The sequence below is a fragment of the Opisthocomus hoazin genome, chromosome 4 (assembly GCF_030867145.1).
Source record: "Opisthocomus hoazin isolate bOpiHoa1 chromosome 4, bOpiHoa1.hap1, whole genome shotgun sequence".
Lineage (NCBI taxonomy): Eukaryota > Metazoa > Chordata > Aves > Opisthocomiformes > Opisthocomidae > Opisthocomus > Opisthocomus hoazin.
The window spans coordinates 443,728-470,794 of record NC_134417.1 but is presented as its reverse complement, the minus strand read 5'-3'; the positions used below and the strand labels follow the sequence as shown (position 1 = coordinate 470,794).

The following is a 27,067-nucleotide window of genomic DNA, read 5'->3' as shown; positions in this document are numbered from 1 at the left end:
GCACTTCAACTCTTTTATAATAGGAGATTTGGAGAGCCCAAAATAGCACAAACTTTAAACTAGCTTTTGTTAGATAATTCTTATATGGTTTTTACTTTATTATGCAGAGAATTGTGGCATAACAAAATGTAGTATGTTCCATGTTTACCTATATTTTACCTCTTTTAAGGTTTTCTTCTTTATCCCATTCTTTTAATTTCCTGGGGTTTGCAGCTGTGAGGCCACTACACACCCCTCTGGGTACCCAGAGAGTGACTCATGCGAGGAGGACTGCAGTTTTCACTCTCTGTGGGCCTTTGGAGGTTACCAAATGCAAATCCGTACCTTCAAAACACTTTCTGAAAACGGGGTCAATAGCAATTCTTGTGGTTTTTTTCTCCTGTTGAGTGGTCTGAAGGCATGATCCATCTTCTGTTGATCTCAGTAGCAGCTCCTACTGATTTCAGCGGGAACAGGCACCGTGTCCGCAGGAGGAACGCGGGCACAGCTGAAGTCAGCGGGCAGCAGGCTGCTGCGGGAATCGGAGCGCACCCTGAGAGCTGCCAGCTTTGCCTGCGCGGGAGCAGCGAGGCCCAGCGGGATGAGAGCAAAGCGCTGCCCTTTCCCGCCCTTGGAGCAAGGCACAGAGCTGAGGTCCGACCCCTGCCTGGGCCGCAGCAGCGTGGGCACAGCCGGCTGCGCTTGCTCGGCTCGGTGGAAGCAGAGCGGGCGACGGCAGCACCGGCCCAGGCAGGGGGGAGGCATGGCAGCCTCTAGCAGCACCCCTTGCTTCCCCTCGCAGCCCGCAGCAAGAGTCGCTCCTGCTGCCACTGAGGGTCTGCACCAAAGAAGCCGTTTTGCCTGACTGCTAGAATGTCTGAAACCGCTATTGTGAGAAAAACTGACAAAATTTGCCTTTGAAAACACAAACCAACCACAAAGTGCTGAAGCAAAAGACCACAAAAAAGTAAAAATTACAAAAAAACCAAAAACAAACAAACAAAAAAAAACAACAACAAAGAGAGAGAGAAAAGAGATTGCCTGTAGTCTGTCTCATCCATCTGCTACCAGTGCCCTACCTCGGATGGTAGACGGCAGCAGGTTCAGACCATCAGTGGCACCTCTCTAAACCACATAGACTGGACCGAAAACTCTAGGCCCTCAATTTTTAATTACCAAGCTTCCCTGTTCACAGATTATGCAGGTAATGATTTGCAATGAGGACTAAGAAGTTTGTACTCGATGTGTCTGAAAGCTAAGAAGGGTGACTAATAAAATCACCCAGGGACTATCTCTATTTAATGACTTTTATTAGGAAAAGAGAAGAAGGACTAACTGTGGAAACAAATGAAGAAATGGTACAGAGATCAGGAATTTCCTTCTTTTCCCTAATCTGAAGTTTCTCCTGATGTCTTTCTTTAAATGTTGGGGGGAGGAGTCTTTTGAGGTATGGTGCTTTTGGAAAAGCTGGAGGGTCTGACCACACAACTAAATGGACTAACATTTTCATGATCGGGAAACATCTGCACAGAAGTCAGATGGTCCTGCGAGCCGTGCCAGCCGGGGAATCACACAGGGAATTCCTGCTCCTTTTGCTGGAACACAGACCCCTTCTTTCCAGAAGGAAGCGATGCTCGCTGGCAGCAGGCAGGACGGTTTCTGGGAGAGCTGTGTTCAGGCAGCTGTCCTGCTGCTGGTGCCAAGGCCGTAGCGTGGGGACAGCTCTTGCCCACCCGCTGGCTCCTCTGCCTCTTTGGAACAGGTTCTCAGCGTCGGAGTGATTCTGCTGTGTGAGCTTACCAGGGCACTGACACCTTTCAGTGCTGAAGAGTCTTCTGTAAAAAGCTGCTAGCACCTTTTTGAAGAGAGACTAACTGTGAGAGTTCATTTAATGTTTGAGAAGATGCTTTGATGCTTTCAGGAGAAGCTGCCTTCGTATAATGAATAAACAATATGGTTCAGATTCTCTGGCATCCTTAGAGAATCTATGGAAGCCGGCAGGAAGGGCAAGAAATTGATGAGGATTTTCGGGTAAAATTTCTCCATCTTTAAATGCCTAGATGATTTTACTTCAGACAATTAGCTGCAACAGGTTCCTTGTTAAAATTGTGTGAGTAGGTCCTGCTGATTCATAACATCTCTCCAGTCTGTCTGCCTTGTACCTTGACTGTAGCATGACTGCCGATTTTTCAGACCGTTTGCTGATTCTTTGTTGGATTTCTGTGAAGACAGTTTAGGTTTCCTCTTTCTCCTTCAAACTCATTTTTGTTCTTGATTTGATCTTTCTTTCTTGTCTTTTTTCTGACTGATATGACTCAGAACGTAGGCAATATTTTTAAAACAAAGATTGTTCAAATGAGAAGAAATAATTGACTTGAATATACCTTTATCTTTTTTTAAACGCATCCCAATGTCGTAATCCTTTTTTCTGGCTGCCAATGTGCTGACATAGCCACATTTTTGCCTCACAATAATGGGGTAGCATTAACATATATACTTCATATGTTAGTTTCCTAATTCTTTCTAACTTCTCTGTGTATTATCAATTTTGTGTGCCTTGAAATCATTAACTTGTTACATATAGAGTAATTAGCTTTGTAAAACTTCTATATTCATTGAATTGCAGCATCATTAAGGGAATGTACCGTTACAGTACAAGCAGTTGTACAAGGAACAAAAGCATTACACGCAACAGACAGAAGGAAAACAGAACAAAGATATTTGTTAGCTGCAGTGAGTGTAGTAAACACTTTGCAAACTAGTAAAGCCTTCTTTAAACTTGGAGAAACCATCAGCTCAGGTGAAATACAAGAAAAAACAGAACCCAAACCTTTAAGATGGTACATGCCAGAAAAGAACTGTATATAATACAATTGTTTGTTATAGAAAAGTCGGTAGCCAAGATATCTCTAGGACAAAACAGGGCACTGTTATTGCTGAAATACATCCACTGCTTCCGTGGCGCCGCTGGCTTTGCATCTCTCTGTGCGGCTGCTGTCCCCGCGGACTGCTGGCAGGGCCCTGGCCCGGGCTGCGCTCCGCACCGTGCCCCCGGTGCTGGCTGGGAGCCAGCGAGGGCTGGGAGCGGGCACGCCGCCGGGCACGCGGGTGACCGGCTGGCCCGTGCCGGAGCTCATGCCCTGGGTTTGTTTCAGATAGGAGCACAGATGGGACCGCGGAGATCTGCTGCTCGCTCGATGCCCGGACTGGTGAGTGTTGCTTAGCCGAGCCTTTGCATCGCAGAGGAACTGGTTACAAATGACTCGCAGCAAAGCCTCTTGAAAAAGGACAGTTCACCACTTTTTGTCCGGTGAGCACTCTGCCTCTTGCTCTTAACTTGCAGAATGAGCTGAATTAAAAAAAAAAAAAGTGAACAAACCAAATAAAAAAAAAACCCAACCCCACAACAAAAAACAGTTAAAACCACTTGAAAAAGAAGTTTTGGACTTGATACTTCTTTATGGCGCATGTGTGATTTAATTCAAACTGGATCAGAGATGTGATTTCTTGGCCTCACTGAACTCACCGGAAGTTTTGCTCTGAGCCTTTGGATATTGGGCTTTAAGGCAAAACTCAGTGAAATCAGTGGTAGCTGATCCTGTGGATTCTGTGGGTCTGAAATGAGCCCATTTTTACTTTTTTTTTTCCCTAGCTACTCATAGTGCTGTAATAAATGACTTCTACAGATTAAATAACAGTGTTATAACAGAGCTCTTACTTTGTCGGGACAATGATTAATAATCTAGGATGAAATATTATGGTTTTTATGCTAGCAATTGGAGAGCAAAACCAAGATTTTAAGGGGGGTGGTGGATCACACTGTTCATTTTTCTGTCCTGCTGTTCCTGTTATGTGGCACCATGGGAATTATAATCTAAAACGTTGGTATATTTTCTCATAGGGAAAACCAGTTAACAGTTTTTCCTCAGAAGCCTTAAATAAACAATACTTAATTATGCAAAATATAATCCATAACATGAAACCTGTGACTATTGTTTGTGTAATGGAGCCAGTTTCATTTTGTTTTTTGTGTGATAGCCCAACAAGTCAATAGCGCTTCCTCTTCACGTCTGAGTTGAAATGTCATATATTCTGCAGTATTTGGAAATTGACTTCTGTGAAGTCTCTGACCAGCAGCCTGGAGGCCTGTAGCTCATGGTGTTCCCCAGGTCAGCACTGGGCCCAGTCTCGTCCAGCTCATCCATCACTGACCTGGGTGAAGGGACAGAGTGTACCCTCTGCAGGTTTGCTGATGGCACAAAACTGGGTGGAGTGGCGGACCCACCGGCAGGCTGTGCTGCCATCCAGTGAGACCTGGACAGGCTGGAGAGTTGGGCAGAGAGGAACCTGATGAAGTTCAACAAGGGCAAGTGTAGGGTCCTGCGCCTGGGGAGGAACAACCCCAGGCCACCAGTACAGGCTGGGGCTGACCTGCTGGAGAGCAGCTCTGTGGAGAGGGACTGGGAGTGCTGGTTGCCAAGAAGGCCAATGGTGTTCTGGGATGCATCGAGTGTGGCCAGCAGGTCAAGGCAGGTTCTCCTTCCCCTCTACTCTGCCCTGGTGAGGCCCCATCTGGAGTACTGGGTCCAGTTCTGGGCTCCCCAGTTCAAGAAGAGGAGCTACTGGAGAGAGTCCAGTGGAGGGCTACAAAGACGATGAGGGAACTGGAGCGTCTCTCCTATGAGGAGAGGCTGAGGGAGCTGGGCTTGTTCAGCCTGGAGAAGAGAAGGCTGCGAGGGGACCTTAGAAATGCCTCTAAGTATCTGCAGGTTGAGGGTCAGGAGGATGGGGCCAGTGGTGCCCAGCAACAGGACAAGGGGCAACAGGCACAAACTGAAACAGAGGAAGTTCCATCTGAACATGAGGAAGAACTTCTTCACTCTGAGGGTGACAGAGCCCTGGCCCAGGCTGCCCAGGGAGGTTGTGGAGTCTCCTTCTCTGGAGATATTCAAGACCCGCCTGGACAAGGTCCTGTGCAGCCTGCTCTGGGTGACCCTGCTTAGGCAGGGGGTTGGACTGGGTGGTCCCCAGAGGAGGGTCCTCCCAACTCCTACCATGAAGAGATTCTGTGAAATCAGCATTGCTTTTTAGCAACAGCTCCCAATAATTCTGAGATTAGCTCACATATTTCTGTAGAAGTTCTCTTGTTACTATAGTTTTAGAGCTCTTATATCTGCTAACAACGGTTGCACAAGATCTGAGCATCTTCTTGGAATTTTCCTTATAACTTGCACCCCAGATTATCAGACCAAAAGATTTACTAGTGGTAACAGTGGAGACATTTATGGACATTTAGCAGCAATAGCAGAGCAGCAACTTCTCCACTGAGTGAAGAAAATGTATTTGAAGATTCTGGCAATACTCAACACTACATCTTCTCATTTATTTTCTAAACTTAATGTACTGTTACTCTCTTCAGGGTCAAATTTTGTAGTTCTTTCACATGTAAAGCTGTCTTTGATCTGGAAAGATGAAGAACAATTGCAAAATATCTTCACCTCTGATCTCCTTGTCTTCAGTTCTCCCAGTTTTTTCTCATTCCTTTCTACCTTGCCATTCCCAAAAGTTGTTTCATCATGTGCTATCATCAGATGCCTTTTCAAGGCATATGCTAATCTGCAAAAGCACAGCTATGAAATGTTATGACAGGAGGCTGTATTTGCAAGTCAGTAATTACCTCATGTTCAAGACTAATCGTATCCAGTTTTGTATGTGACTTTTTGTCATTGCATAATATGGAGATACCAGAGGATAGAAACAAGGAAAAAAAGGAAAAAAAAAATCAAAGAGTGGGGGAGAAAGGTGTGTTTGATCTTCCTTGGAAAGCATTGAGGCACAAACACATCCCTGGAAAATCGAGCATCCCAGTGAGCGCGCGACAGTGCAGAGAGGAGGAAAGGTCTCAGCCTGGTTCCCGTTTCAGAGTGAGCCGGAGCAAGACAGGAAGAGACATGGGTCAGGGAATGGGTAACTGCGCCGACCACGGGGAAATGCTGCGGAGTATCTGCTACTCCGAGAAGTTTCCAGGGAAGTAGTCACATGGCCAGAATTACAGCCCTGAGTCTTGCTTTTTTCACGGAGATTACGAAACTATGTTGGCCTTACATAGGTCTCTGTTCTGTTAGTTAACAGTTTTATTGTACGTCTGAGATACCGTGGACTGGCAGAACTTCCCAACTCGCTTCCTTTTATGCAGAAACATATTGCTATTTCAGATTAATGATGCAGAAGTGATTATTATGTTTTTATAATGGTTTTTGGTGACATATCACCGCTCTATCAAAGAGTAATTTGTATGACAACATACAGATAGAAACAAGATGGTGACTTGCATGTAATTTCATAACAAAGGTCTTGGTACTCCTCAGGTTACCACAACCTCTGTTATTTTTTACTTAGAACATCTTTTGTTCATTTAATTTAGTTTGGTTTTTTGTTCTGTTTTGTTTTTCCCCATAGATTAATTTTTTCTTCAAATGCACTGAAAAACACAGAAAATCCTTTTACATTTATTGAGGACATAAAGATATGATAAACTGGTAGCAGAGTTCTTGCCTACAAGCTACCATGCTGATGTCCCCTAAAGCAAAATGGCCAAAGCTGTATAAATACTACAAAAATACTTCTACCATTATTCATTTGGATTGAAATTTAATTCAAGTTGACTTTAACTCCTGCAAACATTTGGTAATTAAGTTTTAATCACTAAATGGTTTGCAGAATGTGAACTTCAGAGATACACTGTTAAAATGTTCAGATGCTGGGACAGCTTTTAAGTTTACACAGAATGCAGAAATGCTTGTCACCATGGGATTACTAGATTGCTGTGCCAAAAGAAAGGTGCAAAACCAATTAAAGAAATCAGATCAATACTTGACAGCACCTGTACAGCTAGGGTGATGAACATGCACCACTATTACCTAGTGGGCGTGTAAGCAGAGAAATAGAAGTGCAAACTCTACAACCAAGTAGGTCCTTCTGTATGGTACCCTTAGAAATGATACGTCAGGCAAGGAAAGTGGGGGAGAAGGGCCTATAGACTGTAACAAGAACCATTATAGAATACTAAAAATGTCTTCCTAATTGTCCATTTCCAAGATTTTAAAATGTTTGATGGCAAGAAAAATGCACGAAATCTTTGTCAGATTGGTGTTCATTTTTGGAGAGAAATATGTGAAATTAACTACATACCATTAAATTCCACTTAAGCTTTGTGTATACTAGCAAGGAGTGCTGTGCAATACGAGGAAATCTAGTGAGTGGAGCTGTGATGCTGAGAATGCTTTGTCTGCGCTACGTGTATTTCATTAATTTAACTTCGGTCTGCAGTTTGACCCTAGTCTGGTCCTGTGGACTGAGCAACAGTTAGGAGCTGGAGTTCAGAATTGTGGGCATGGACTACATCTGCCGCTTTAATGTCACTTGGCAGGAACCCTGTTCACGTACTCTGCAATTGCTCCACAGTGGGAGCAAAGTGTAGTGGGTTGGGACAATTAGCTTTGCTTGAAGAGTGCACCTGAACCAAACGAAAGTGGCAATAGAAATGCACATTTTCATTCTTAGCTCTCTTTTATCAAAACCTTTTGTTTCGTTTTAGTGATTTTATTATCTAGTTCGCTGCTGATCCTGCACTTAGAGTTTAAAAATAAAAGAAAGAGGAAAAAGCTGATAGCAAACTTGATGTGCTTAATATACAATAAAATCATGTGTATTTTGATTGATTTAGTAAAGGTGGGAACAGCTGAGGAACAGAAAGCTTGTTTTGAACATTCGAAACAATCAACCAATCAATTTCCTTGGCACGATGTGGTGTCACTTGCTGAAGCTAAATGCTGAGCTTGTGAGAGGTCTTTTGTCTGAGATGATGTGTATCAGTGAGTCCGGATGAAGCTGATGAAGTCTGTGGGCAGCCACCATCTGTCTACATACTTACCATCCCCACCACACCATACCTCTCAAGCACTGTAATGTCTTGGTACCTGGGTGGAAAGCAGCCTCCTACCTGCTGACTTGTCAGGTCACTATTCCTTCTGTGACAACAGAGCTTAAGTAAATGGGATGCTTTGATGGCTCAGCTGCATTTAACTTCCTTTTCCTCTTAGCCTTTGTAGGACTCGGTAGAGGTGATGGTTCTGCTTAGTGATAGAGCTACTGTCCGAAGGTCTCCTGGTGCTGCTTTGGAGACTCCTTTGGGAAGAGCCATGGTGAAAGGAAGGAGCTGGTGGCCCTCTTGGAACAGGGACTGTGAGGTTTGCTTTCTCTTTCACTGTGGAATTGCATTCATCTGGCATTCAGACCGTGGCTACCAGGAGCTTTATTGACATTGCAAACTTCCAGTCAAAGTAGGGAAAATTATGACGTACTTATTAAAAAACATTTTAGGAAAAGCAACTATTCCTATTGACTAACAGGCAATTTTAACCTACTCAAGATGCAGGCCATTCTTTATTGATCCATGGGCATCTGAAACAATTTCAGTAGCTTAATTGTTTTGGTATTTTAACCTTATTTTTTGCTTCATCCATGAATTGGTAGCTATCAAATTCTAGGAGCTGTTAGAGGGTAATAATTTTTTGTATGACAATAACAATTTGTCATATTATCACAACTAAATTGCAGCCTTTTCGAACTGTTAAGTTACTAAAACATAGAAGCCACTTTGTCATTGCCAGTGACAGATGAAATACAAACACCAGTCATTTGCTGGGCAACTGCTAAACAACACTTGCCTACTGTTTATTGGTGATGAGAAATTTCACTGGGAAATCCACAGTCTCTGCAGAAAGACTCTAATGAGATAGTAAGAAAATGCAGCTCTGAGAAAAAGCTCTGCTTCTTTTCCTTTTTGTTTTTGTTAGTCCTTTGATTGTAGTATTTGAGTCACTTAGCGGGCTAATACGTTCATTCTGATTTCATTGCCTACCACAAGCTTTGCTGAGGTTTACAGTCCTCAGAATAGTCAATTCTCAATTACTTGGAAGACCAACACTCTCCATAGAAGTGTAGCAAAATGCAATTTTCCAAACCAGAGCATTCTCACTAATGATATTCTGTAGAAAAAATAAATATACTTAATCCAGAGTCCTGTGTGGTGTTGCTAGAAAGCGAGTGGATGAAAAGGGCATAATAAGTCACGTCACCTCATTCAAGCAGCAGGTCATAATCTTTTTCTAGCGCTGAAGAGCGTGATAGAGAGTGGGGCTGATAGGATGCATTGTGCTTCAGTGAACTGCTTCTCCAAGTTACTGTCATCGGTTGGTGATAACCACTTAATCTGTCATCTAGTATCAGCGAACAAGGCAGGATAGTTTTGGGGTACACTTCAAATTTCACTCACAGAGTGCATCTAGGAGAATCCTGTCTGCCTCCTTTGAGATGTTTTTCTTTGAACCACTTCATATGTGGAAAAAGGTTCCTTGTTCAAGTTGTATTTATATACCAAAACTTATCATTTGGGGAAATTGAGAATAGTTACAGTATTTGTAATTTTCACAGTTAAAGGATTAGTCCTTCTGGAAACCTTCTGAAAGGCGTTACAGAGAGAGCCAAGACAGAAGTGGAATATTGCTATAGCTACTATTTCTGTTATCAAGCAACAGTACGAACACTGTGGATTTGAAGATTTCTTCTCTGACAAAATTAGCAGCTCATTTGTCCTTGGGTGTCTTACAGTTTTCTGTGAGTAAGAAAAGTATTGCTTCTTCTAAATCTATGCTGGAGGGATAGCACTGCATTTGGAATTGTTCTAGGATCTGAACTCTTTGGTGATTTTATTTCCTATCGTTCAGAAAACCAAATGAATAAGGTTCTATTTTTAAGAATTCACCTTGCCTCTTGGAATGACGAATCTGCTCTCTCTGCCCTGTCTGTGCGATTCCTCTCTGAAGTCACTCTGGGCCTCTCAAACTCATTTCTTAGAAGAGCTCGACTGCAATTCATTTGTTCGATTTCAGCTGATTTTTGTTGGAGTTGAAATTCAGAGATGCGTGTGGATATCTGTGTGGATACATTTCAGCACTGAATTTCTCTGATGTATTTTTTCCATTATTTATCATCTTTGGAAACATTATATTTCAGTAGCAGCTTTGCTATCTTGTTTCCAAACCATGGGGTTTTTTTCATCTGTGTGTGCTATGATCACTGTGTTTAGAACCACTAAAATCGCCATAGTTTCTCTTCTACATGTGAGTTCAGTTATTGCAAGGGCAACTAGTACAGTCAGAACAGTAGAAGTCATGAACTATACAACTGCACAATGTGAGGTACTGCTGGAAAGGAATATCCGGGTTCTTTGATTTCCTATGATGCAGACATCTTGTCTATGTTGATTTTAAAGAAAAAAAAAAATCCAGATTGCATTAGATTATTTCCCATAATAGGGGAAAAACCCCACGAGCACTATGACTCAAGTAGTCAGGTTCTTCTCCATTTCCAGTATGCCTACAGCTCCGTAAGTCTCTGGATGGCACTCTTTAACTATGTTCCTGCTGAAATGATTAGCTCCTCTAAATATCAGGTCTTAGGTGATCAGCCAAAATGCAAGAGCTCTTTGCAGCTCAAATCAAACAGAACTAAATCTAAAATGGTTGCTATCAGATATTTGCATTAGAAGAAAACAACATAGATACAGTACAAGATTATATTGTTATAACAATCAACATAAATCAGACATAGAGAAAAAGGTGAGAAGTTATAAAAGATTATCAACAATCAAAAAAATAAAGAACAGCTATTGAAAGTAACTTGTTCAAATTTAGCTTGAGGAGGAAATTTTATAGTGGCTGGAAAATCTTTGTCTGCATCATCATTTTTTGACATTCAGTCTGGTATAATAAGCGGGTAATTGAAGTACAGGAAAGGTAGCAATTACAAGGATCTTAATAGCCGTGTAGCAATTCCAAGCTTTGACTGCATTTTTGTATTAGAAGATTCTTTTCCTGCAAAAGTGTGTTTTTTCATTTTTAAGATTGTGAATTGGTAAAGGAAAGCTGTGCTTAGCCTTTGACAAATAAATAGAAGCTATCCAAGTGTTAGTTTAGAATGACTCATGTTTGTTATAAATGTACTGGGCAAACATCATAGATTTTAGGCTAGTTTGCACTAATTTAGAGTATGACACTTTGTTGTAGAACTTCAGCAAGTGTTAAGAACTAGAAGAAGGTAGGAACAGCAAGTATTGATGAATTGAGAAGTTAGTATGGAAAATATTGAGGGTCAATATGATAAACTAAATGTTAAATTAAAAGTTCTAGAACATGGGAAAAGGCGTGAGAACTGAAAAAGTTCTAGAGCAGATGAAGACGTGAAAAACAGATCTGACAGAAATTGTGTTATGCAGTCTGATGGGAGCTAGAGTAGCCCCGTAAAGGCCACTCGGGATGGATAGAAATACTGTAGTTTTTCTCTTCAGTACTGTTAAAAGTTTGTCAAACTGCAATTTCAGTTGGGCTTCAAAGGTCACCTTGGATACTTATTGTTCTTCCCCCTCCACACATGAAAATAGCCATGTTCATGTCCCTGCGTGCATTCGCACCTTCCCTAAAGTCTCTACAAAGCTGAAAGGAGTATAGAATGAATGAACACGGGCTATAGGCCTAGCAATGGGGTACCGGTTTGCATCTGTAACTTTACCATGCTGTTCACAGAGTGCACGTCCTGTGAGATGGAACTTAGCAGAAGACAAGCTGGTTTGAAGGCATGTCATATGAGAGAGAAGATGTTAGGAAGAGGAAATAAATGCTTTGAAAAGTTGAAGAGTTTGCCTACTATGTTTTCAGGTGATGGCATTCACTTCCAAGAACTAAGACTCCTGTAGTTCTGGTGGCATGTTGGTGTTCTCGTTTCCTGTGGGTATTTGAAGTTACCTAAAGTGCTGCCATCCAAGTTCAGCAGGCATGAAGTCCATTCCATGAAGAGCTGACATAGTGTTCCAGAAGACTACGTTTTTGCCTCTCTGAGTATAGAAAAAATGGTCACAAAGAAAGGCCCTAGTTCAGCGGGTTGTACAGCAGCACCAATTTCATGATCCAGTAATCTGAAGAAAGCATTACACACTTGTGCTAGGCACCCACCCTCCATTAACTTTTCATTCTCTCTTTGATGAAAGCCATGGTGCAGATGCTGATCTGTCACCTTTCTGTTGGGGTAAGACTGCGCTATCTCATGCGCTGATTTAGGTCCCGTGGCCCACTGCAGCAGCTTTGATCATCCAGTATCTTACTAGTAGCCAAACAGAAACTGGTTTATTGCTTCTGTGGCTCAATAGCTAATGAAGAATAAAAGAGACGAGAAGGGTTGTTACTTTTTTAGTAGCAGGAGTGACACTGAGAACACTCTCACAAAAAACATAGGGGAGAATCCTAGGTATTTTGGAATCATGTTTTTATGATACATTAACTTTTCCATTGAAATCTTTCTCGAAAGAATAGAATAAGTGTGGGGAAAAAAAGCCAAAGCGAAAACATAGCAGCTTTCTGAAAACAACAACCAACGGTGTAAATGTAAGATTGCATTGCCTACACTTCTAGAAGAGGAAGGAATCTGTGGTGAATGGATATGCGAAGATTCAACTGTGGTTATGCTGGAGGCATTAATCTCTCTATCTGATAGTGAGAATCTGAAACAGTATGCTTAATTGTGGCTTACACCTCGTGGCTTTGATACCTTTGGGAAAAGGCATCAAACACTAATTCAAAGACAGACTTCACAAAATGAAAAAAGTATTTATTCACTCTTCCTGATTTAAGTTTGTTGAAATTATGTCTTGGCTATAGTCACAATACTTATTCAGTGTTCTGTGCATTAATTTTTAACTTTGCCAATTTAGATCCATTGTCAAGGTTGAAACTCTATGCTACAGTCATCAAAAATTTGCAAAAGATTTGCTGATTTCCTTGTACTCTGCTGATGATCTCATTAATGCTGTGAAAAAATCCCCCACAATCTCTGCTTCCAAATTCTAATGTAATTATATAAAAGAATGTCTTAAATTAAAGATCCAAACCAGATAACACAAAAGGAGGATAACAGTATTCTCTAATTCATCTCACCACTGAAAATTAAAAAGCAAACACCTAGCAGGAGTCATCTCATTGGTAAACATTAAAATAGAGTGAGAATGTTATTTTCATTAAAAGGAAAACAATAAAAAGACTAACACAGAGTCAAGCAATCCACTGTGGATTCCATCAGTTGATTACTTGAAGAATGTTGCTTTTTTTATCTTTTTAGAGATTCAACACACCGTTGCGTATAAAATCCTTGTGTCTGTGAACGCGGAAGTGTGCCATCTCCAACTAAAATCGTATGAGGAAGTTGGGTGAGTGGTATCTAATCAGCCGGGGAGGAATCTGGGTGGAAGATCCCTACTCTTGCAGTAAGTGCTGTAGGGTTGGTAAAGAGAACGTGCTGTCTAAAGTTGTTACACAATTCATTCCGAAGCACGTCCAGAGCATGACTGTAAGATGACCTTGGCTCAGATCCGAGTTGTATCTCCTAACGAATTACCATCTTCATTTTCTGCCCGACACAAGTCTTATGTACAGCTATCCATCACAGGGCTATTTTGGTGTGATTAAGTGAGATCAACTTAATATGTAACATGATTTTATTTAGTGATCTCTCACTATAAAAGATGAGCAAGGTTCGTAGTGCTTTTAAAACAAATATTGCTTTAGAAAAAACAGTTAAAAGCATGTGCCTCTTACGGAGCCCAAAATGAGATCGATGTCTCTCGCTATTCACGAGCATGACAAAAGCAGGGGGTTAAAAGCAGAGGGTTTCAGCGCTAAGGCTTCGCGTATCAGAGCTGAGGAGCTAGCTGCACATTTTCCATTATACTGATTTGAAAATGTGGGGTTACATACCCTTTCAGAGTTCCAATCTGCATTCTTAAATAGGAATTACAATATTATATACAAATTATGAGGGACAATGCAGTAGACTGTCAGCAGTGTTAATTTCCAACGTTGTAGCTGTTTGGCATTGATTGGCTTCCTAATACCATCTAAATAAATACAGTTCTTTGCCCACTTCCATGTGATTCTTCCTGCTGCCAAAGAGCCTTTTGTTTAGAAAACTTCCCAGTGATTACAGAACACATTTATTATTCAGGTGGTTCATTTATTAAGAATAAATAATTTAAGTATATTTTATTCTGTTTAATTAACACATTAGCAGTTGCAGCATATATGGAAATTAATGTTTATATTTGTACATATTTCTCGGGCTGTTTGTTCTGTTCTACTTGATGGCCACTCTACTTTCTTATTAAAAGCTCCTGACCTGAGTAAGTCTCTGCAGAAATGCTTGAAAACTTCTAGAGAGGCAATGGAACCTGCGGTGGCAGTAGCAAAGTGCTACATCGTTCTGTTCGAGTCCTCTAACATTCAGCGCAAGTTTAAACCCATGGAGCAAACGAGCCAGTGGTCAGGAAGTTCAAAGTTCTCAGGCCTAGTTCAAACATGCTGTAGAGAGGCGTACGTCACATCAGTGCCATTGCTGCTGCATTTGGCACGCAGAAAACCCACTACTTCACATGACTAGCAAAACCCCATTTTAGTTCCATTCTGTTGAAAAAGTGGATACTTATTTCTCTATTTAATTGCAATACCGGACTTCTATGTATCATATTAAAATACATGCTCTATAATGCCATCTCTTAAACCGATTTTCTTCTTTAAAATGGCATATATATCTCTCTCCCTTTTGTTTTCCCAAAGGGAAAACATATTGTCATTTTCTTTGGTAATACATAACATTCTAAATGTAATCAAATCTAGATTCCTGTGACATATTTATTTTTTTAACTATGTATTAAAAGTTTATCGTTGCTTGAATCTTGGAATTAGGAACCTAATTAGATTATGTGCTTCCCATTTTTGGTGTTATGCAAACATAGAACAATGTCCCAGGATAAAGCAATAACGAACAGCGAACCTTAGACCCTGATCCTATAATGAGTGCTACGGTGGGGTTTGCTATAGGATCTGAATTCTGTACATTTATGTACTGAAATCTGTTGTATGGACGACAAAGGGACTTTTATAATGTTGAAAAAGAATATTCTTCCATGATTTCCTTTATTTTCGATGCTTAAGGTTTTTTTTTAATTAAGGGAGTCTAATACCCTTAACAATAGCGTAATGCCACTTTGTACCTGAATCCTACTGCTAAGCTATCTCTTCTTTGTTAATTAGAAAAAAACTGATATTCACCATGATATTATTAACTTTTATTCAGAAAATATGATCGTCATGATATTTAAAACTCCCAGCGAAATATCCTGATAATCATGAGGTAGGATTGACCGTGACCTTGGAGCTACCCAGATTTCTTCAGCAAACTGCGTCTGTCAGGGTTAAATCCCCTCCTCCAGCTCTACCTTAAATCCATGCTGGGGAAATTATGATAAAAATAATCTTTACATCTCTAGACTCAAATGGCGATTTCTGATTGACTGCCTCTGATGCCAGGTCCGTGTCAATAATTCTCAGGGAATGCATGGCTATGACCTTTTCCCCTTATTTTAGAATTTCTGTTTTACAAGACCAATAAAACATGTCAGAAGAAAGTGGTGGTTCTAGACATGTGAGTGGATGGATCTCAGGTCAGTGACAATTCTTCAGCAATGTCCTGTTTGGGACTAAATAATACATTTCCCTACTGTAATGGTTTTGTCACAAACATCTATAAGCTAAAATTGAAAGATATGCTCCTTCAGTTACGCAGTGATTAGCTAGAAAGAGTAAACTGAGTCACGCGTTTTCAGCTTGCTTGCTTAAACTCTGAGAAAGGCTGTAGAAGTTAATGGACACACCTGGCTGCAAAGGAGGTAAATGGACACACCTGGCTGCATGTAGGACTTCATGGCAATTATTTACTTTAAATTTCTGCATAGCGCTACATCATCATTGTTGTTTGTAAATACTTCTACCCATCTACAACCATCACTTGTATGAGACACCTCCAGGAGACTGTAGAACACCCAGGGTGTCGTGTCAATAAACAAATACAATCGGGTAAAAAGGAGAACAGCTTTTGATTAAGGTACCAGAGCTGAAATTAGTTTTTGATTCTGACACCTGCCTGGCCCGGGGCCCCCCGCCCCGCTCATGCATATTCATGCCTCCCCTCCCCGTGACGTCGCCACGGTCCCGGGGCGGGGGCCGGAGCCGCCCCGGCGCTGGCAGTGCGGGTGTGGATGACGGAGCGGCGGCGGCAGCCTCCACCCGCCTCGCCTCGCCTCGCCGGGAGCTGCCGTGACCGCGCAGGGCCGGCGCCGCGGCGGGGATGCGGCGGCGGGGATGCGGCGGCTGCCGGGGGCCGGCGCTGCTGCTGCTGGGGCTGGGCAGCCTGCTCGCCGCCAAAGGCAGGTACCGCGGGCCGGGGCAGCGGGCGCCGCTGTCTGGGGTCTGAGGGGAGGCGGGCGGCGCGGCCCTCCCGGGGGGCGGCGGAGCAGAAAGTTTGGGGGCGCGGGGCTGGGGCCGCGGCGCCGGCGGCTTCCTCGGCGGGGGTGCCCGCTCCCGACAGCCGCTTGCCCGGCGGCGGGGGGGTACGGGGACGCTGGAGGAGCCGAGCCGAGCGGCAGGTGCCGTGGGGGCTGGGGGCCGGCGCTTGGCGGTGCGCGGCCGGGAGGGCCGAGCGGCGGCTGCCGGGGGCGGCGGGGGGGAGCCCGCCCGGTGTCCCCGCGGGCCGCCGCCGGTCTGCCGGCCCGGCCCTGCCCCGCAGACGGGCTCCCGGCGCCTGGCCCCCCGGGTCTGCTCCCCCCGCGCTGCTGTCGTGTGCCCGGGCGCTGCCGTCGTGCGCCTCCGGTCCGGCTACCCAGCCCCGAGTCCCGAAAACTTCGTTTCGAGAGCTCCGTCGCGGTTTGTTTCGTACCACTGACAAGCGGTTCTGTTCCGTTCACGTTTGGGTGACGCTTTACCTTTTATTTTACTTGTGCGTGTGTGAGGGAGAGAAGGGAAGATCTCCGTGCTCGTCTGGGTTTCGTTTGTTTCCTGAAAAAAAGAGCTGCCCGAGTCCTGACTCCGAGAGGAGGCTGACCCTTCCCAGCAGCGCTGCCGCAGCCTCGCAGCAGCCTGCACGAACGGCAGAAAGTCGCTGTCGGAAGGGAACTGCTGCCCGGTCGCTCCCCCGAGGGGCAGCTGGGGGCCGGCGGGACGCAGCGCGTGCTGGGCAGGTCAGCGGTGGGATGGAACGGACAACGTGCAGCGCTTCCGTGGAGGGGAATTACTTCCTCCTGTTTACTTTCCTGTGTATTTGAAGGTGTTTGTCTCCTTTGTATGGATCTTTTATTTAGACGAGCATGCGAGTTTTTGGTTCGTGGGAGATGCCTTTTTCAATGCTGCAGGTAGTTCATCACCCAGCGCGGAGTTCTCTTCTGCTGGGGTCCTGCTTTGTCTTTGACCACTGGAGGGCTGCAAAGAGCATTTCTGGGTAACAGGAACCCCAATTTACCGGTGTTCTGTGTTTAAAGATAGACCTTTTAAGGTTCCTTATATTGATGTTTAAGTGCTTTGTTTTCACTTATTACTTTACGTACCTTGTTTTTTAGAATTAGGTATCGTAAAAGACTATAATGCGGGATTAATAAATGAATTAACGTATCTTGATGCTGTGTGTAGTTCATACCTGATAGGCTTACCTCTGTGGACTTTCTTTTTTTTCCCCAACCTGATCGGCAGAGGAAAGAAAAAAGGGTTTATTTCAATACGAATCTGGTGCTTCTTGCTCTGTATCTTTCTGTAGGGCACGTTTTAATTCAAAAGGCCTTTTGTGGGTATCTCACACAATGGAGAGGCTTGGTCCTGTAACCAGAAACTTGACTTTTAGCTTGAAGGTGGGTGTTTGCTGGTTGGAGATGGGGGTAGGATGTAGGGCATACAAAGCTCCTCTGGTGCTTTAACCGTGCTGTTGCAGAGAGTAGCAAAGGCAATCTAAGGTAACAATTTCAGACCTCATCTTCTCATCTGCTTTGCTGTGCTCTGCTGCTCCACAGTTTAAAAACAAAACCAACGCCCTCCCTCCTCTCCTTTTCCCCACATTTCTGAGGATGGGGAGGAAGATTACAGACACAGTCCTGGTCCTCGCCATTCACTCAGCAGAAAATAACAACTTCTTTTACAAAATATCTTCAGGCTGCAAAAATTGTTTACTCTCCATAGAAAGTAAAAAAAAAAAAAACAACAACCAAGACTCAAGTTTTCCATGGAAAAACAAGTAGAAGAGGTAATGCCAGAATGTTTAATAGGTGGTCAGTTACAGAACTTGATCTGTGTGTTAAATATTCATATGCAATTTGTGGCTTTGTTGGCTTTCTAGCAGGTTGTTGACTCAGGGATCTTTATCATAGGTTCCAAAAAAAATCACCATTTTGGACAGAAAAAATGGTTTCTTTAGAGTATTTTCAGACAGCTTTGTTCGATAAGACAATAAGACACCCTTTCTGGATGCTTGGAATTGCATTAAGGGTGTCCGGAAGCTTTGTGCTCAGTATCATATTGTCGTCAGTTATGTAAAATAGAATATGCTGACGGGTAAGATTTTTTTTTTTGCCAGCACATTCAAAATTTATAGGTGCATGTGGTCGCAGGCAGGGAGAAATACTACCTGCAGCATTTCACTTTCTCTTTCTGTCTGTCCACAAATCTACACATAAGGCTGGTGTCTTAAATTATTGATCATCTTATTCTAGTCCATATTATAGAACTACTCGGTGAAGTCCTGAAAAGGCTGCCATATCCAAATTCCTTGTGAGACCCAATTAGTCAGCCTTTCAAGTTTGACTGTATTTGAACTTCATCATTGACATAAACATCTTTTTAGTCTTAATTTTAAAGTACAGCTGAAAGCGTCTCAGTGATCTGAATAACTAACAATATTTGATTCCAATTAAATTAATTACATGGGCAAAACTTGAAATCTTAGTCATTCAGGACATTTCCAACTCAATGGAACATTCAGTCCCTCTTGGCAAGCCTATTATGTGAATGCGACTGATAGGACTATCAGTGGTAGAAAAACAACTAACTGGGGAGACGGAGCCAGCATATTCTGCATAAAAGAAAGCTTAATGCTCGGGAGGAAGAAATTGAATGAAAATCTTAGAGAAGATGCTAGACAGATCCAAGTGTCTGAATTTTTCTGCATAACACCATGATTTCTTGTAATTTTTTTTCACAGTGAATAATAATGAAATACTTTTCCATATTCGCTCAAAGGAGAGAGGTAAAAAAAATGCGAACCTTCTTTTCATCCTCATCCAAAACACATGACAAGTAATGTCTGGCACACTGTTCAGGTCACAAGATGGGGGCTGAAGCAACCTTGCTTTCTGTTCCTGTTTCTTTCTATAGCTCACCAAGAAACCCCTGGAAAAGACATGTAAATGGTTTCATATTTCCACATTCTTATGGAGATAGGAATATTCCTTTTCAGGAATACTCCGTTTGTTTGTGGTGTTTTGGGTTTTTTTTTTAAGTGTTTTGATTGAAAAGCATTTAATGAAAACCAACTCTTCTGTTTCATAGCATAAAAGATTCATCTTATTATAAAGTCTGGGTGTCAAGATAATGAAATGATTCAGAGGTCTCAAAAGACAGAAATCAGAGTACTTTAACTGCTTTAATATTCAAGTATTTCAGCATAGAAGACTGACAGTTGTATTTAAGTTGTCATTACAAAGCTAAAGAATGTTTGCCAGCCATAATCATATTGTTACCGATTTTAATTGCATTATTTGGAGGGCTACAAAAAATGGAAACCTAAGAGCTTCAGAGCCTTCAAAGCATATTTCAATTGCAAGCAAAGTGCCTGCCATTTAACTCACTCCCTGGAAGGTAGGTCTTTTGTCACAAACATTAGGTAGCATGAGAGCAGTGCGAAGTCATAGTTTCATTGCTTTTTTTCTTGAAGTGACAGCCCTCAGAGTTCGAAGGCAGTATCTGTATCTGGATAGACTTTCTCATGGCCAAACTGCACGCTTGAAAGCGGCCTCAGTTTTGTTTTTCTGCCTTTTAAAGATTTGAAGTCTGTGAAAGCTGATTAGAAGCTCTCAGAGGCACTGTCACCTTGGTTTGATTGTTTACTTTTTAGCTGGAAAAATTTATTAATAATCCAGTATTCCTGTGCATCCATTAGGCATTTCAAAAAAGCAGAGTGTAAATTACCAGTTTTATATAGTTGTAGTGTGGTGTGTGTTGTAAAACAGATGTTATTCTTAGGCTCTTGAAAATAGATTCATGACAATGTTATTCAATACCTGATAAAAATGTTAGAGGGTAAATTTTCTCATATACTTTTTGTGGAGGGGATTTTTCCATGTGAGACTGACAGGATGTTTTGGGAAGGTGATGTCAGAGGCCTAATTCCAGCTTCAAATACGCTGCCTTTCCTGCCTTTTATGCATGTATTCCTGGCTTCCTCTTGGTCCTCATTTTGCCTTAGCTGCCTCAGAGTGATTTGTTTCTGTTTCTTTTGCTTCGGAGAAGGTTGTGTTAGAAAGCAGCAAACAGCTTGCCTGGCTCCTATCGAGTGTCAGAGTGGTGTAGCTAGCACTTCATTTAGTGGAGAGAGCTTCCTTGCTGTGAAGCAAGTAATAGGAAAATGAGAGAGAAAATGCGTTGCTTCTATAGCAAGCTAATTGCCAGTGTCAAGGGTAGTGCCCTGTTGTCCGTATCCTGTTTTTGCAAATACGGCAAATAATCAAGTCCTGACCTTCAAAACGTGCTTAATGTTACTTATTGTTGTGTAAGTCTAATTTTAGAAGACAAATTTTAAAACCCAATAGCAATGACATTTGGCCTGGCTCAAATTTACAGTTTGTTTGTGGAGAGGACCGTAAACTAAGTGTAGCTCTTCTCAGAGGCTTTTTTATTTTTCTTCCACTGGTATCCTTAAAAAGGAGCAGTCTGGAAATAACAGGTAGGGAATACATACAAAGGGATCTTTAACTTAGCTCTGGCTTTCCTAGTTACTGAGCTCATATGGCAGTGTCCCAGTTCCTCAAGTGTCTTATCCCTGTCAATTTATTAAACAAAAATTAACAGGAAAAAATCAACCTTCAGGCCAGTTGCAATCAGTTTTAACAGGACACATTAGAGGATGGTAAGAGAGTTGAAAGATACATTTCTTATCCAAGAGTCAGCTGGAGAAAAATCTTTGGTTTTGGATGCTTCACTTCAAGCAGAACCTAGACCAGCTGGAGTTGGGTCCCACAGAGAACAGCAAGATTGATCAGTCTGGAGAAAGTGACCTGATGTGCTGAAGGAGTTGTGGTTAGATGAATGAAAAACAGCTGGGGAACACGCAAACAGTTTTCAGGTATATAAACAGCTCCTGCAAAGCAGAGGAGAAAGTCATGTTCTCCATGCTCTCTGTGGGTAGGACACAAAGGGAAGAGCAACAGGGGAGATTCAGGGCAGACTTTAGGAAAAGCTTCTCTTAGGATATTTTACTGCCTTTAAGTGGAGAGCTGCAAGAACTCTTTGGAACAATATTAGCGTGTATAGTGGACCAGACCTTTTGGTAGGGAAGAGAATGGATGCAGTGACCTCCTAAGGCCATCCCAAACCCTGAGTTTCATCCTGCCTAGAGCACAGTGCACTGATTTTGGTAGTGCAGAAAGAAAAGGGTTGGAGGCAACATGGACATTTAATACCATGTTTTATCACCTGAGATGCTTCTTCAGAGACCTTGTACCATTCCTTGGCCTCTCTGCCGATTCTGACTGCAGACTAGCAGCCCTCCTTCCATGGCAGCCACTTGGGGATACTCCCATGCTTGTTTATGTGTTCTGCTAGATAAACCCCTTCTGTCCTCAGAAAGGATAGTGTTCGACAACGGTCTGAAGTAGTATCTCCTGCTGTCCTCCAGAGTTGTCCACTGAATCACAGCCTAGCAATAGGTGCTTCAATCAATCATATAGGCTGTTCACATCTTTGATACCAAACAAACGGGCAGCTTGATTCAGCTGTATTGGGTTTATGTGGCAAGGTTTAGGAGGGACCCCACGCTGGAGCAGGGGCAGAGTGTGAGGAGGAAGGAGCGGCAGAGATGAAGTGTGATGAACTGACCACGACCACCATCCCTTGTCCTGCTGCGCTGCTCTCTACGAGGAGGTAGAGAATTGGGAGTGAAGCTGAGTCCGGGAAGAAGAGAGGGGTCTGTCAATAAATTAAACTAATCTCCCAAAGTCGAGTCTGTTTTGCCCATGACAGTGATTGGTGAATGATCTCTCTGTCCATATTTCCACCCACGAGCCTTTTGTTATATTTTCTCTCCCCTGTCCAGCTGAGGAGGGGAGTGATAGAGCGGCATTGGTGGGCACCTGGCCTCTAGCCAGCATCAACCCACCATGTCAGCTTATCCCCAAAACCTTCTCTGTGACAGAAGCTGCAGGGTGTTGTAGATGCTAAACCTTCAGATGGATTCTCTGAATGATTGTACAGCTTCATGAAAAAAAAACCTGCAACACGGGCATAAAATACAAAGGCACAACCTCTTGTTGAAGTGGTCTTGTGCGACCTGCTGGAGGCTGGGAGACTATCCAGGAGCAATATTGTGTGTGGTTTTTTCTTTTCTGTAGGCGGTTGCACTTGGCCATGGTCAAAGACGAGGACACCGGCTTCAGCCATCCCTCGTTCTCCTAGCAGATGACTCTTCTGTGGTCTGTGCCAGACAGCCCGGTAAATGGAGGGGTGGGAGTGGGGTGTGACTTCCGAAATCAGCTTCCTTGATGAACACGAGTTGTGATGTTTTATTAGAGATTACAGGTTTTGTGCTGAATTTTAAAGAGCCTCCTAGCCTGTTGAAGATGTGGCACACTCATTTCGCTTCCACAGGTGCAGGTTTCAAGCAGCACACTGGCAAGCCTGTATTAAATGCCATGTGACTACCTTTGGTCATTGCAGCTGGGGCAGAGAGAGGGTGGCTCGGGGTCTGAAATCCCACTCTCTTAAACTTCAGAATCAGAGAACAGGTGAACCTTGTTGAGACGTTTGAAAAGTATGAGTCAAAGTAGTAAGTGTAAAAAGAGAAGACAGTTGAAAAGAGCTAGAGGTGGGAGAAAGAAGCCTCATGTCAAACTTAAAAAATGCATTTGTTAAAAAGAAAATATTCTCTGACTAAAGTTGAAGTTTGTGGTTTGATCCCGTTAGACTTTTATCTGAGTTTAGTATGTTGTGATTGTTTAAAAACAGAAAAGTTGTCAGGATTTGGAAAGCCTGTGTGTAAAAATAAGAGGGAATTTTGCAAGAGACACTTGTGGTGTCATTTGAAGAGCTGTGAAATCTGTTGCTGTGTCTGTTGCTTTAGGATGTCAGGTATCAAGCGCTTTCAGCAGCACCATGCGCTTTGCTGTGCTCCAAGTTACTTCTTGCGCAACAGCGTAACAGGATGTCTCGTGTATCATTTGTGTAGTGTTGGGAAAATGTGCCTATAAAAGCATGCATATATGTATGCTTTGTGTTTATTTTAAACAGATTTAATTTTGTATACATACAAATGTGCCTACATACTTAGCTGTGGGCTAGAAGAGATGGTACAAACCTGAAAGAAAGCTTCACCATTTGTTTTGTGTTCCACATCATGTGAGGTTGCAGTAGACGATTGGAGTGTGCCAAAATCTTTGAGTAGGATGTGTGGGCTTGCTGAGTATGCTCTGGTGCGATTAGTTCTTCAGAGCAAAACCTACACTTGAAAGAAAGAAACTGAGTCTTCATTTCCCTGGTGTTTACGTTTTTGTGAACTCTGTTCGCGTAATTTGACTTCTTCTGAATGACTGCAAAACTGTAGAGTGAGAACTTATGGTTTGCTTTTAGTTTTAGATTAATCAGGGTATTTAAGCATGCTAACAGCTCTACCCAGTTGGAGAGAATTGTCGACGTTTGCTGTGGGGCTTTGAGCAGACGTCTACAGGATGCCTGTAACACTTCAGTGCTTTTTGTCTTCTTTTATGAACTGCAAATTTACTATATAGACTACATTAATGAGGAGAATTTAAATATTTAAAATGTTTAAATGTAGATTTCTGAAGTATGCCTTAGGAGAGTTCATGCTACATGCCTTCCCATTTTTTGCTGTATGTATTCCAGTAAAAATGAATGTGATGACTGCTTATAGCTGTTGAGTAAAGGAGCAAGTTATTAAGAGTGAGTTGTTAAAACATTATGCATTATAATATGGCACCGAAAGTACAAGCAACTGCTTGATAAAATCAGCATAAATGCTTGAGTCAGAAAAATATGGATATGTATCTCTAACTACATCAGTTGATCTGACATTTGTTATTCTTAAGAACTGACATTTTGGAAAAAAAAACCAGTTCAGTGTTTAAAACACAGTGAATCTAAATGGCGTTTACCCCCTCCAGCCCCTGAAATCCTCCTTAATGTGGGAGACATGTGATTCTTAAAATCTGTCTTTTAAGAAATGGCTGGGCTTTGTGTAACAATCGTTTGTGTTCCGGTGCTTGGTGGCAAAATAGCCCCGCGTTTGGCTTTTTGGTCTAGTTGGGGTCTGTAGGAGATGTTCAAGCTTGGCAGCGATGAAAAAGACTGTGAAAGTGGTTCAGGTTTTTCTGGCCTGTATGGGACCGAGCGTCCTTGAGATCATTCGGCTGGAGTGGAAGTAGACCAATAAATCATTTAGGACTATTGGGTTATGAAGGATTTTGCTCGTTACGTAAAAGCATTCTTTGAAATTGGATACAAGCGGCGTATGTGCTGAAGTACAGTTCATTTTAATGCGACTGTATTGATAGTAAAGATGGTTCTGCATGGAATTGCAGTTTCCCAGCATTTAATGCTATTATTTAGATGTTTGGTCTTTGCATGTGAAATCTTGACCCTCGTTAAACGCATGCAATATTTGCAGTGTATCTCGGTGGAATCAGGGTTTCATCTTTTGTGTATGTTAGTAGAAATATAAACAGTTCTTTCAAAGCTTTTACTGTTCTTCTGCTAATAGTTCCTTTGTCTGAACAAGAGGAGTGTTTGATTTAATCTCCGTCACCTTATTGCTTCCTGTGCTAGAACTGCTTTCCTTGAGTCAATGGAACAATTCTTGGGTTTTTGTTCTTTTCAAAGTGCTTTTCATTCACCTTAAAACTATTACGTGAAGTGTTGACCAAGATGGCTGTTCTACAGATTTAAGTGTGGTAATTCTTCATTATGTTGACTTTCAAAATACATATAATGAAGCAGTCTATTTTCCTCTTGTTTGCTCATTGACTGGCTTCCATCCCATCCCCATGGTCCCTGTTTGCTACTAGTTCGATACTCAAGAAGCCATGCTGCAGTGTCCCAGTGTTTCGGTTGTACTCGTTGGGTCAGACTATTTTTCCTTGCTGCTTTAAATCAGACTAATCACTTCAAGTTGTGCATCCCAAATATGGACACTACTTGTCTGCTATTCTTAAAACAATTACGAAGAACAACATTTTATTTACCTTGCTGTTACTTTCCTATATGTGTCTTAGGACAATTGAAATGAAGTGGGTCATCTGTATTTCATTTGAAGAAAATTGCTATCAAATGTAAATATTAAAATTGTGGTGTTTTCCGATCAGTATTCATCTGTCACTCATTTGCTAGCAGATTAGAGCAAGTAAAATAGGTGAGAAAGGTTGGACTCTGCAGTACTTTTGAGGCTGATTTCTTCCTGTTTTCTGACTTCAGTAGATTCTTCTCGCACTGAAATATGCACGTTTATCAATACTGCATGTGGGTGTATGTGTTTGCGTATGTGCTGCATGTGTCTCTGACTGTTATTGGCTTACAAGGATGTAATGACTTGTGACATCTTTAATGACTCTGAAGATTCTTGTGTTTTTCCCTTAAAACTCCCGGTTCTGAAATCAAGAGACTAAGGAAATGGAATCGTTTATTCCTTGAAAGATAATAAACCCTACTTGTAATATGAGGGAGAAGTGAGAAGGTAGTGGAAGTATATCATAAAAATTTGCAGACACAAATGAAGTAATGAGCATTTCCCTCAGAGCTTTGTGGGTTGCTTTATTTTTTTGTACCAAGTTGTTTGAAATGCAATAAAAATCTGACTGTAGCTGGAAAACATCACTCCACCTTTTCTATGCTGAGTTGCGAAATTGCAGTAATGGGGTTGAATTTCTTGGTTATAAGCGGAGCTTGCAAAACATGGGTTGATGGAAATAAAGTTAAAATGGTCTGCGAGCTTTCTCATGGTTTTCTGTGTGGCAGACATTGTTGATTTCCAAAATCTGTTTCGTAAAGGCTGCTAGCTGAAGGCAATATACGACAATGCATTGACAATAATATTTGAGGTATTTCTGAAGAAACTGTATGGCAGTCATGTTTGAGGGGCTTTCTTCCCTTTTCCTTTTGAGAGCTACTCTAAAAATTCCTGCACTATGGTTGAACAGATGGTATTGGCCATTGTTGTCAGTCTTGGGAAGAAAAACTGAACTTTTAAGATCTTGGTTAACATAATTTTAAATTCGTGTTCAGAAATAAAACCTAGAAAGATTTAAATTAGTGTGATTTATGCTAAGCTGCTATTAAAGTCTGCATTATGATAGTGGTCTATAAATCTAGCTAAGGTAGACTCATGAACTATTGGTTTTGGGTCATAAATGCAAAGTAGTGGATGCTCTAGTTGGCTTCCATCTCATTCTTCCTTGAAAACAGTGTAAACGGTGGAGGTGTATAAAATGGAAGGATCAAAGTGCAATTATTTCAGGGTTTTGCTGAAGCAAAAGGCACAAGATGAGACACATGGTTCTTGAGATGAAATAATTTCAAGTGCCATATTTCAAGGCTTAGTTTGGGAAACTGATATTTTGTTTTTTCCCTCTCTGCACTCCTTCTTTAACTGTAGTCTTTGGTGTAGTGGGGTCTGTGGGCCACTCCCAGTGACTGCAAAAAATAATCAAGAAAAACAAGTCTATTTTCAGTAGGCTTGTATTACCATCCAGCTGTCCATAGCTAAATTTGGAGAGATCTGCAAATCCAAAAGTATTGGAGCTACTTGTAAAGATTAGCGTAAACATCTGTGAGAGAATATTTTTGGTAGACACAGCGTGACCTCAAAAAGTGTCAATCTGTTAGTTGAA

The 27,067-nt window shown here is 42.1% G+C and overlaps 1 protein-coding gene across 4 annotated transcripts in view; it reads left to right on the top strand.

Annotated features, from left to right (window-relative positions):
* The window catches only part of CLSTN2 (calsyntenin 2), a 527,602-nt gene that overhangs the window by 181,668 nt on the left and 318,867 nt on the right, over positions 1-27,067 (top strand). The window contains exon 1 of one of the 4 annotated variants that reach the window (XM_075417511.1): positions 13,270-13,297. The exons of 1 other annotated variant lie outside the window; for it this stretch is intronic. In XM_075417511.1, the coding sequence (XP_075273626.1) occupies positions 13,285-13,297 (13 nt within the window). In that variant the 5' untranslated portion in view covers positions 13,270-13,284. Of the gene's footprint in view, positions 1-13,269; positions 13,298-16,258; positions 16,349-22,575; positions 22,665-27,067 lie in introns of those variants that run through there. 2 more of the 4 variants (XM_075417510.1, XM_075417515.1) reach the window with 2 other exon arrangements.